Here is a 12,769-nt window from a genome sequence, read left to right on the forward strand (position 1 = left end):
AAGGAACTAGTTGACAGGAAGTAAACATAAGATTATTAAGGAAAAAAAAAAAAGCTGGGTGGTGGTGCTGCACACCTTTAATCCCAGCACTCAGGAGCCAGAGCCAGGCGGATCTCTGTGAGTTCGAGGCCAGCCTGGTCTACAGAGTGAGTTCCAGGACAGGCTCCAAAACAACACAGAAACCCTGTTGGTGGTGGTGGTGGTGGGGTGTACTAAGATGCCTAGCCATTTCAAAGATTTTAATATTTGTCTAGAGTTAACCATCACACCATCATCGATAAATCAGGAGCTTATGATTGCTAAGCCAGTAGTTTTTATGTCACATACTGAATTTTTTCTTTTAATTATTCTGTTTTCGTGGTGGTGGTGGTGGTGGTGGTGGTGGTGGTGGTGGTGGTGGTGGTAGTGGTAGTGGTGGTAGTAGTAGTAAGGTTTTTTTGTTTGTTTGTTTGAGACAGGTTTTCTCTGTAGCCTAGGCTGTCTGGACCTCCTTCTGTAGACTAGGCTGGCCTTGAACTCAGAAATCCACCTGCCTCTGCCTCCTGAGTGCTGGGATTAAAGGCATGTGTCACCACTGCTCAGTGATACTCTTTAAAAAAAAAAAAAAAAGAAGAAGGGGGCTGGAGAGATGGCTCAGAGGTTAAGAGCACTTGCTTGCTCTTCCAAAGGTCCTGAGTTCAATTCCCAGCAACCACATGGTGGCTCACAACCACCTGTAATGAGATCTGATGCCCTCTTCTGGCTTGCAGGGATATGTGCAAACAGGACACTATACATAATAAATAAATAAATCTTTAAAAAAAAAAAGAAAAAAAAGAAAAAGAAAAAAGGCCACTTGGTTCTACAGAGTGAGTTCCAGGACAGCCAAGGCTATACAGAGAAACCTTGTCTTGAAAAAACAAACAAACAAAACATTTATTTTTATGTTTGTGTGCATGTGAACATCATGGTACACATGTAAGGGGCTTGGTTGTCTCTTTTCAGTATGTGAGATGCAGTGTCAAACTGACGTTGTTGGGCCTGGTGTTATGTGCCTTTATTTCTACACCATCTTTCCAGCTCAGATCTTTTTATATTTTAGCTAACTCTAACAGTGAGTTTACAGTTACCATTAAAAACTACCCTTTAAAAATTTTATACCTTCACACAGTTTCAACCTACCAAACCAGTATTGACAGAAGGAAGTTCCTAGTTCTAAACTACTGTTTTTAATCCATTTTGTCCAGTGCTTGCTTTAGTTATGTTAATGGAACTATTAGTCTTTGTTCTCATTTTTATTTATTTCCAGAACGTTTGGCTTTTGTCTCTAAGGCTCACAGATTTTAAAATTTTCTTTTGTGCTGTGTATATTTAAAGGAGTTGTTTTTTCTTGACTTTAAAATTCTCTGTAACTGCACCTCTTAAATGTCTCTTCCTTTTTAAAGGTGGATTTCATTGACTGGGTAGATAACATGTGGCCAAGGCACTTGAAAGAAAGTCAGACTGAATCAACAAATGCCATTTTAGAGATGCAGTACCCTAAAGTGCAAAAGTAAGTTGTTCATTCTTGTATACTTTCCTAAGTGTTCTGTGGGGTTTAAAAGTGGTTGCAAGGAAATAGTCTGTCCCTTTCAAGCTTTGCTCTGTGCTAAATCATCAAATCAATAGATTGTTTAAACAGTGGACTTTATAGTATCAAAAGTATGTGAGAAATTACATAGCACATGATCTCACAAGTGAGGGGGGAAAAAGCTGTATGTCCTAGAAATGTGACTTAGAACTGCATTTCTTTAACAGGATATGGTGGCCTATGCCTTGAGTCAGAGGCAGCTAGGTCTCCTGAGTTTCAAGGCCAGCCTGGTCTAATTAGCAAGTTCCAGGACAGCCAAGAAGCATAGTGAGACCTTAAAAAAGAAAAGAAAGAAAACCTACTAGGAGTTTATGAGATGCAAAGTAGAGAGAGTTCAGTAGGGAGGAGAATGTCATTTTGGTGGGTAGTTTCTCTTTATCAGAATAGTAATGCTGCTGCTTCTCTTTGGGTCAGGTACTGTCTAATGAGTGTTCGAGGCTGCTATACTGACTTCCACGTGGACTTTGGTGGTACTTCTGTTTGGTATCATATCCACCAAGGTGGAAAGGTACTGTCATGGTTGGGATTGGAATTAAAAGCAGATTATATGACTTACATGCTTAATATAATCTTGAAACTGGTCTATTAGGAAACATCCCCCATTCATATTTGAAGAGAATTGTAGATTCAGTTGCTTTTGGTGGCTAGTCCATTGGAGTTTTATTTATGTGGGCGAGTGTCATTCCACCAATATTTGCCGAGTACTTGGGAAATCTCAGTAATGCTATTTCTAGACTGCAAATCAGAATTCTCCATGTGAAATTGAAAAGGTAATTCTTGGAGGACAATATCATTTTTGTACCTAGAAGAAAAGTAATGTAGAAGAAGGGAACATAAATTTTAGATGTATTGACAAAAAAATCCAGCAAATTAGGATTCAGCCAGCTCTCCCTGTCTAGAGATATTGGTCTGAAATGTGACCAAAGCATACATTAAGCCTTTTTTTGTGGGTTTGAAAAGGTCACTTTCAGTCATAAATAGTTATATCTCAATAATGATAAAATTTATTCCATCTTCTCACAAGTTTTTCTAAGCATTATTTCAGAATTGAAATCTAGAGTTAATAGCAGAGGTTTGTAATATTAGTCTTTCTTCTACTTGGAGTGACTACATCTATTAGCAGAAGCAGAACTGGGATGATAACAATTACATAAGAACTTAACCTAGGCCGGGCGGCGGTGGTGGTGCACGCCTTTAATCCCAGCACTCGGGAGGCAGAGCCAGGCGGATCTCTGTGAGTTCGAGGCCAGCCTGGGCTACCAAGTGAGTTCCAGGAAAGGCGCAAAGCTACACAGAGAAACCCTGTCTCGAAAAACCAAAAAAAAAAAACTTAACCTAGGATATCTGGGTCTCTTTGTTTATTTACATCTATATAGAAGGATTGTAAGTTTTGTCCTATTGATCTTAGTTACTACCTTGGGACAGGGCAGCCTCGGGCCAGTCTCTTAGGGTTATTAATTTTATTTATTAACCTAAATAATGGGTCTGCTTAAGCCTCTATTCAAAGTTTTTAAGAAACTGCCCAGGTAATAATCACAAGGCCCCTTTTCTCTTAGTGTTCTAAATGGGTTCTGGGTTCTTCTATAGCCATAGTCCCAGGAAATCCAAATGCTGTCAGACCAGATCTGTTTGTTTAGGTCCTGACTTATTAGATAGTCAAGTCTCTAGTCTTCTACTTTCCAGTCATCTTTGTACCTGTATCAGTTGAGGGAGACGACTGGATCATGTCAATGGCTGTTAACAGACTGAAGTTTTTTAACTCACAGGTCTTCTGGCTCATCCCCCCTACAGCCCACAACCTGGAGCTGTACGAGAATTGGCTGCTGTCAGGGAAACAGGGAGACATCTTTCTGGGTGACCGGGTGTCAGATTGCCAACGAATTGAGCTCAAGCAGGGCTATACCTTCGTCATTCCCTCAGGTAAGCAAAGTGGGGAAAGTATGTTGCTTTCTAGCACTTAGCTCCTTTGTTCTCTTAAAGAAAATTGAGTGCCGGGCGCTGGTGGCGCACGCTTTTAATCCCAGCACTTGGGAGGCAGAGGCAGGCGGATCTCTGTGAGTTTGAAGCCAGCCTGGTCTCCAAAGCGAGTTCCAGGAAAGGCGCAAAGCTACACAGAGAAACCCTGTCTCGAAAAACAAAAAAGAAAAGAAAATTGAGTATGCACAAGGTTCTGAATTCAAGCCCCAGCAACACATACATGTGCATGCAGCAAGCAATGGTGTGTTTTTCTGTTTTTATGGAGTACAATGCAGAGAATGTGTATTTTAAAACAAAAAAAATTAAACATAGCACTGCTTTAATTCTGACACAATGTATTAGTATTGCCAGTGGTAGCTTCTCAAAAGATAAACATGTTTGGACTACACATTAAGCCCAGTAATTCATAATCTTTATATGTGATGTATCCTCTCTAGTGAAGAGCCACCTTTCCCTACCTGCATGGGGAGTGTTGAATCAGTGATATTGAATCATTAATTCTAAAATAAATGCATATAAAGAGTACAAATTTTGGTGTTCCTGGTCTGAGACTTCTGGCTATCTAGTTGTCTGCTCAATACTATTTCTACCAAATACTTAAGTCTGTTTTTTTGTTGAGAAGACTACATGAGAATAGTAATAGACTGTCTTAGACAGAGCTGGTGCATAGTTGATGCTTTAATAATTGGTAGCAGCATTTATTAAAAGGTTATTGCACTGAGGAAGTAACTTGATGGTAGAGTACTTGCTTAGCATGCATAATACCCTGTGTTGTATCTCTAGCAAAAAAAAAAAAAAAAAGCGTACACATCTTATGCTGAGTGTGGGGTCACACACCTTAGGCCTAGCTATTTGTATGTGTTTGAGACTAGCATGAGCAGCATTTAAGACCCTGACTTTAAAATAAGTAAATAAAACCTTTTCCTTAGATATATATTGCAGTATGTGCATTCAGTCCTGCTTCCATTTCCTGTCTGTCTTCCAGGTTGGATTCACGCTGTGTATACTCCTACAGACACATTAGTGTTTGGAGGCAATTTTTTGCACAGCTTCAACATCCCCATGCAATTAAAGATATATAGCATTGAAGACCGGACACGGGTGAGTAATTTTCTGTAACAATAATATGTGAAGAAGTTTCCCCATTTAAGACAGATATTAGGTGAGCTTGGTAACACATGCCTCTAATCTTTGTAGCACTCAGGGACAGGAAGATTGTGAGTTTGAGGCCAGCTTGAACTATGTAGCAAGACCATGTTATCAAAGAAAAAGACAAGTTTAAAGAGATTCAGGTAAAGATACTCACTACTAAGCTTGATAACAAAAATTCAAGCCCAGAACACACCTGGTGTAAGGACAGAACCAACACCTGCATGTTGCCTTCTAAACTTCATTTGCATATACTGCCATCTTCTTTCCCAATACAGTAAATGAATCAGAAAGGGATTCATAGATAATTTGTCAACTTTTCAGATTTTCTTTGCGTTAAAAAGCAGTTTCCACATATTTTGAGGTCATAACAAAAAAATTTACTAGACTCTTATTTTCGGGGACTTTTAAGTCTGAAGTTCTTCATATGGATATTTGTATAATCTTTTGAGCCATGTTTTTCATTTTCGTGTCATGAATAGTTTGTGGAATGGAAATAATTCCTTCTAATTTCACAACTTTGAATTTTTCTATCTTTATTCTTATTACCAGTTCTCCCTGCTTTCCCTTTCCCAGTTTTGAAAGTGTAAACATCTTTTAAAAATTAAATTTTAAGCCAGGCAGTGGTGGCATACACCTTTAATCCCAGCACTCGGGAGAATGAGACAGTGGATCTCTGTGAGTTTGAGGCCAACCTGGTCTACAAAATGAGTTTTAGGACAGGCTCCAAAGCTACAGAGAAACCTTATCTCAACCCCCCCCCCACACACACACACACACACGCTGGTAAAGGTCATCTTATTGGGCCCTTCCCTCTCCATCATAAGTGTCAGTAATTAGTCAGCTGTCATCAAATTTATTGAGAATTTTAGAATTTATACTTGTGTGTGTGTGTGTGTGTGTGTGTGTGTGTATAATATTTATACTTATATACTCAAGACCTTTCCCAAAAAGTATTAATATGCTTCAAAGGCTAGCAGAGAAGCATAGCATGTTATATTTAGTTTAAGGAGACCCAATACCTGTTAGTTCTTAGCTCCCTACTCTGTTTTGCCAGAAACAAATTGGTTTTTAAGTGAGAGAGAAGAATCTTCTGGTGAAAGCCATAATCACATAAGAGATCCAGGTTTGGGTCTAGTTATATGTTTCATTGGTTGTATGCCTCTTGTCTAATGGTCATAAAGTGATTTCCTTATTTGATAGTAATACCCGTGATCTGATGAAAGGTTTTGAAAAGGGTTCCCTTTGCCAGGCGGTGGTAGCACACACCTTTAATCCCAGCACTTGGGAGGCAGAGGCAGGCGGATCTTTGTGAGTTCGAGGCCAGCCTGGTCTTCAAAGCGAGTTCCAGGAAAGGCGCAGAGCTACACAGAGAAACCCTGTCTCGAAAAAAGAAAAAACAAAAGAGAAAGAAAAGGATTCCCTTTTCATTTTCAATTGAAGACAGCAGGACATGAGGGCGGTCAGGGGCGGGCTATTTGGCCTTGAATTACAGCCTCTATATAAAAAGGTTGTTTGATATATATTGATATTTTAATTTAATTTTTTGTTTGTTTTTCGAGACAGGGTTTCTCTGTATATCCAGTCTGGTCTACAAATCTAGTTCCAAGACAGCCAAGGCTACACAGAGAAACCCTGTCTTGAAAAAAACAAAACAAAAAACAAAACCAACACCAAATAAACAAAAAACCCAGTTCTAGCTGTCCTAGAACTAGCTCTGTAAACCAGACTGGTCTTGAACTCACAGAGATCTGCCTGTTTCTACCTCCCAAATGCTGGAGTTAAAGGCATGGCCACCACATCTGGCTTATTTTATTTTATTTATTTAGAGGCAGGACTTCTCTCTGTATCCCTGGCTGTCCTGGAACTAACTAACTTACTTACTTATTTATTTTGAGGCAGGACTTCTCTCTGTATCCTTGGCTGTCCTGGAACTAACTAACTAACTAACTTACTTATTTATTTATTTAGAGGCAGGACTTCTCTCTGTATCCCTGGCTATCCTGGAACTTGCTTTGGGTCTCACTATGTAGCTCTGGCTGTTCTGGAACTCACTGTGTAGAGCAGGCTGGCTCAAATTCACAGAGACTGTCTGCCTCTGCCTCCTGAGTACTGGGATTAAACATGCACCAGAAGGTACCAGATATATTTAGAATGGTACCTGGCACTCATCTTCCCTGTTCTTGATTTATGGTTATTTTAATTCACCTTTCCCTTGGCAATCCTATACCTAAGGGGCATTCTTTATATTTCTGAAATAATTTTTAAAATGCTCTGAATGAAAAGAAGGTTAATGCTATAAAAAATGACTGATAAAACCACACAAATTATTAGTCTGAGAGGTGAGTGTACTACAAAGCACAAGACAGGGAAACTGAGAGTGGATGTTGAACAGTCTCAGTCTACTTTCCTGCTCCCCCTTAAGTTTATTTATTTTTTAATGTGCATTGATGTTTGTCCTACATATATATATGTGTGTGTGAGGATGGTAGATCCCCTGGAACTAGAGTTACAGACAGCTGTGAGATGTCATGTGGGTGCTGGGTATAGAACCTGGGTCCCCTGGAAGAGCAGCCAGTGCTCTTAATTGCTGTGCCATCTCTCCAGCCCTCAATCTTGTCTTCTAAAGAGCATACAGCTTGAGAATAAGTTTAAAATTATACTTTCGTGCATATAATGAATGTCTTACTATAAGCGTGTAACTTTATCTCCTATCTAGCTTTCATTAGATTCTTTGTCCTGTGTTCTTCAGATTCAGAAAACAAAAACAAAAACAAAACAGAGCCAAGCAAGAATGCTTGGATGCCTTTATACTCTAAGGCAGTTTTTTTGTTTGTTTTGTATTGTTTTTCGAGACAGGGTTTCTCTGTGTAGCTTTGGAGCCTGTCCTGAACTCGTTCTGTAGACCAGGCTGGCCTCGAACTCACAGAGATCCGCCTGCCTCTGCCTCCTGAGTGCTGGGATTAAAGGTGTGCACCAACACCACCCGGTTGCATTTTGTTTTTTGAGACAAGATCTCTATATGTAGCCCTGGAACTCACTGTGTGGATCAGGCTGGCCTGCCTGTGTCTAGTGAGTGCTAGGATTAAAGGCATGGATCTCTAATTTTGCAAATATATAGGACCTTTTACTCTCTCTTCATTCTCCTCCACCTTTCTCCTTTTTCATTTGCCTCTTACCTCCTGAGGGCAGAAATCACAGATGTGTGTGCCCTACACCTAGTTATTGTGTCTTATTGCAACATCCCTGTAATCAAACCTTAAACTGAAAAACAACGTTTTCTTCCTCTTTTTTTTTTATTGTGTTTTTGTTTTTGTTTGATGTCAGGTTTTGAGATAGGGTTTTATGTAGCCCAGGCTGGCTTTTAATTTCTGATCCTCCTGCCTCTACCTCCAAAGTGGTGAGAATACAAGTATATATCATGGTACCTAGTTTTTTTTTGCAGTCCTATAATTCCCACCCAGGCCTTTATGTATGCTAGGCAAACAATCTGCTAACTGATCTATATCCTCAGTCATTGCTTTTGTTCACACACACACACACACACACACACACACACACACACACACACACACACACACACACACCCTATCTCCTATCTCTTTTTCCTTTTTGACAGAGTCTCACTGTGTAGTTCTGGCCTGCCTTGAAATCAGCCTTTTGAGGACTGGGGTTGCAGATACAAACTATCTTGCCTATTTCTAAGGTCAACATTCTCAAAAATGACAAATTAAGTTCTTGCTTCAGATGACAGCTTAAATTTATAGATTGAATGACAATTTTTCCTGGGTTAATAATTATTGCAGTCATTGAGATTGTTTTTCTTATTGTCTTACCTTGTAAATTGTCTTTGCCTTGTTTTCTCATGATTCTTTTCCTGTATAGGTTCCAAATAAATTCCGTTACCCATTTTACTACGAAATGTGTTGGTATGTGTTGGAGCGATACGTATACTGCATAACCAACCGATCCCACCTAACTAAGGAATTTCAAAAAGAATCCCTTAGCATGGGTAAGTGTTCTGACTCCATGAACTTTCAAGACATACTTGAGCTGAAGAGTACATTGTCACTTAGTAGTTAAGTTTGGAGGTTTTTGCCTTTTGTACTTGTGTATGTGAAAACTCCAAATTGGTTTACTGCACCTGAACACTCAATACACAACTAAATATGAATTACCAGGCTGAATGAAATGATATTACTGAATGAAATACTCTGACTGGGTTGGTATATTCATTTCCTCAAGATAAGTGATACATTATCTGTTTTTGTTTTTTGTTAGCATATATTAGTTATACATACGGGTTTTATTATGATATTTCCATGCATGTTTTGTCTCCCATTACCCTCATGTCTCATCTCCCCTACCTACAGGACTCTTTCCTCTTTCTAGCTAGTCTCCTTCTACTCGAATTGTTTAAAGGGGTGGTTCTCTTTCTTTTTAAGAGAATATAATTTTTATTTTATGTGCACTGGTGTTTTGCCTGCATGTATGTCTACGTAAGTGTTGGAACCTTAGAACTGGAGTTTCAGACATCTGTGAGCTGCCATGTGGATATTGAGCCCAGGTCCTCTGGAAGAACTACCAGTGCTTTTAACAGCTGAGCTGTCTCTCCAGCCTCTCTAGGGGGTGGTTATCAACTAATAAATATAATTAGATTTACTGTAGAAGCCTGTGTGAAGGATATTTACAGATACATGGGCAATCAATGGCTACACTAGTAAAGAAAATTTTTCTCCTTCCCCTCACAACTGTGAACTGCCAAAAGATCTTCAGGGAGGAGAGGGGCTTATGAGCCCTTAGCAATACTTGACTGTGTAGATCTTGTGGAAGGGTTGGGGCTTTGTGATCCCCTCCTGTCCATGATGGAAGTTGATGGCTCAATCTTGTATGGTTATTGTGCATTATAAATAATCACAGCCACTGACAGCTCAAGATTCCATGTCATTCCTAGAATATAGCATTGAACAACACACCGTCCCTTCCTCAAGCCATTGTATTCTTTTGGAGAGGTGATATAGAAATGTCCCATTTAGGGTTGAAAATTCAACCTTTTGACCAGATAAATATGTTTTATTATATACAGATGGTCACAGTCTATTCTTAAGTCATTTATATAGTTTAAATTCTTATTATATATGGTATATATGTGTGTAATATAACTATATGCCTGTGTGGCAGGTATAATTAGCCTGATTTTACAAATAAGAATTTGGAGAGTGTTGTTTGTTTTGGGATTTGTTTTGATTTTGTTTTATTTTGAGACATTGGTTTCCCTGTGTAGGCCTGGCTGTCATGGAACTCTGTAGATCAGGCTGACCTCAAACTCAAAGCCTGTCTCTGCCTCCCAAGTGCTGGGACTAAATGTGTGTACCACCCCCCAGCATAAATGAGAATTTTAACTCTCAAGATTTTTATACTTTTTATGATCCTATAGTTATTAAATGGCATAGCCATACCTTGGACTAGACTAATCAGACTCTAGTATCTTTGTTTTTAACCTCTGTGCTTTACCTTTTTCTCTTTTAAAAAAAAATTATTAGATTTGTTTTATTGTGTGAGCATATGTATGTATTTGTACCACATATGTGATTGGTGCTTGCAGTGGTCAGAAGAGGGTATCAGAGCCCATGGAACTAGCATTCTAGATAGTTACAAACCATCGTGTGGGTACTGAGAATCCACCTGGATCTTTTACAATAGCAGCAAATTCTCTTCATCACTGAGTCATCTCTCCAGCCATGATATGGTAGTTTCAATATCCATTTTTATTTTCATTTTGTTTTGTATATTTGAGGCAGGGTCTCTCTCTAACTGCCCTGGGATTCACTATGTAGACCAGGGTAGCCTGGAACTCACAGAGATCCTCCTGCCTCTGCTCCCTAGTATGCTGGGAATAAAGGCATGCATTACCACTCAGCTACTACAGGGTCTTTTCTATTTGTAATTATGGTTTTTAGCATTGGCCTTGTCCTTTATAACTTTGGGTATACTGTATTATTTCTCTTGTTAATCAACTAGCCAACTGGCATTTATTTCCTTTGCATTGGTAGATATGGAATTAAATGAGTTGGAGTCTGGAAATGGTGACGAGGAAGGGGTGGACAGAGAAGCCCGACGCTTGAACAGTAAGCGATCTGTGCTTACCAGTCCTGTTGCTAATGGAGTCAACCTGGATTATGATGGACTAGGCAAAACCTGCCGAAGTCTTCCAAGTCTGAAGAAAACTTTGTCTGGAGACTCATCCTCAGACTCTAGCCGGGGATCCCACAATGGCCAAGTTTGGGATCCCCAGTGTAGCCCTAGAAAGGATAGGCAAGTGCATCTGACCCACTTTGAGCTTGAAGGTCTTCGCTGTCTTGTAGATAAGTTAGAGTCACTGCCACTGCACAAGAAGTGTGTCCCCACAGGGATAGAAGACGAAGATGCTCTGATTGCTGACGTAAAGGTAAGCAGCTGTTGACCTGTCTAGGAGAGATGTTTCTAGATTTGGAGGGAGAAAGTGCTAGGCTTAAAGATACCTCAAGAACAGGGAAGTTAATATGTGCCTGTGTTAGTGCTGCTCAAAGTTTTAATTTCTAGAGTAACATTAGGTCATCGTTTTGAAAATGGAAACCTTTGTGTCTTCAGTGTTGACTTAAACTTAGTGATACAAACTTGAAGTTTAGCCCTGCGGCGGTGGTGGTGCACACCTTTAATCCCAGCACTTGGGAGGCAGAGCCAGGCGGATCTCTGTGAGTTCAAGGCCAGCCTGGTCTACAGAGTGAGATCCAGGACAGCACCAAAACTACACGGAGAAACCCTGTCTCAAAAAAAAAAAAAAAAAAATCTTGGAGCTTACCACCAAAATAGAGAAAGTGTGGAGGGCCAGGTGATATGGCTTAGTGAGTAGACCTGACAACTTGAGTATAATTCCTGGGACCTGCATGGTAAAGGGATTCCAGCTCCCACAATAATGAACTTGAGGTCTTAGGGACCTGAGGAGATGGTACAGCAGGTAAATTCTCTTGCTGCAGCACAAGCATGAGGTCCTTGGTTCAATCCCTGAGCCTGTCTGTACTCGTACATTGCTATGGTGAAATGGCAGGCAGACAGGAGAACTGGCCAGAAGCTGATGCCTCTTTCTAAACCATACCCTGTGTTTTCCTTCCTGCCCCAGATAGACCTGCTTTCTGCTCTCTTGTCACATATGTTTCATTACCCTGTGTTTTTCCCCTTCTCTTTTCCTCCCCTCTCATGGTTCCCTTTCTACTCCATCTTCCCACACACACATATAGATTCCACATGATATTCTACAGTTCCATCCATTTTCCTGAAATGCCATGATTTTATTTTTCATTACAGCTGGATAAAACTTCGTTGTGTAATTGTGTACCACATTTTCATTATCCATTTATCTCTTGATAGGCCTCTAAGCTGGTTCCATTTCTTAGCTATTGTGAATAGTCCCATAATAAAAATGTATATCCAGGTATCTGTGATATGGTGACTTGGAGTCTTTCAGGTATATACCCAGTGATATAGCTGGGTTATATAGTACCTTTATTTTTAGTTTTAAAGGAACTCCCATACTGACTTCCACAGTAGCTGTGCCAATTTACAGTCCCACCAAAAACATAAGATTTTCTTTTTCCACAGGTCCTCACTAGCATTTATTGTCATTGGTTTTTTGTTTTGTTTTGTTGGTTTTGTTTTTGTTTTTTGGATGATGATTATTGTAGGAGGGTGCACATGTGTGGCTGTGAAATGGGGATTGAATTCATGATAGGCACTTTTCTGCTCTCAGCTCCAGTCATTGGGTGTTTTTTGTTGTTGTTCTCTTGGGATTTTTTGTTTGTTTGTTTTATTAAAGCTATTTTGACTAGAGTGAGATAAAAATCTCACAGCAGCTTTAATTTACTTTGTATTGATGACTAAGAATTTGGATACCTTTTCAGATTTTCATTGAACATTTGTATATCTTTTTGTTTTGTTTTGTTCTTTGTTTTTTGTGACTGGGTCTCTTTATGTAGTTAACGCTTCCTGGAACTCTCT

At 39.6% G+C, this 12,769-nt stretch overlaps 1 protein-coding gene across 4 annotated transcripts in view; it reads left to right on the top strand.

Annotated features, from left to right (window-relative positions):
• Positions 1–12,769, top strand: part of Kdm2a (lysine demethylase 2A) — an 88,253-nt gene that overhangs the window by 46,864 nt on the left and 28,620 nt on the right. For all 4 annotated transcript variants that reach the window (XM_037208367.1, XM_037208365.1, XM_028860654.2 and 1 more), the window contains 6 exons: positions 1,425–1,531; positions 2,024–2,117; positions 3,376–3,529; positions 4,572–4,687; positions 8,621–8,747; positions 10,789–11,183. In XM_037208367.1, coding sequence (XP_037064262.1) covers positions 1,425–1,531; positions 2,024–2,117; positions 3,376–3,529; positions 4,572–4,687; positions 8,621–8,747; positions 10,789–11,183 — 993 coding nt within the window. The remainder of the gene's footprint in view (positions 1–1,424; positions 1,532–2,023; positions 2,118–3,375; positions 3,530–4,571; positions 4,688–8,620; positions 8,748–10,788; positions 11,184–12,769) is intronic.

The sequence above is a fragment of the Peromyscus leucopus genome, chromosome 1 (assembly GCF_004664715.2).
Source record: "Peromyscus leucopus breed LL Stock chromosome 1, UCI_PerLeu_2.1, whole genome shotgun sequence".
In the NCBI taxonomy this organism is placed as follows: Eukaryota; Metazoa; Chordata; class Mammalia; order Rodentia; family Cricetidae; genus Peromyscus; species Peromyscus leucopus.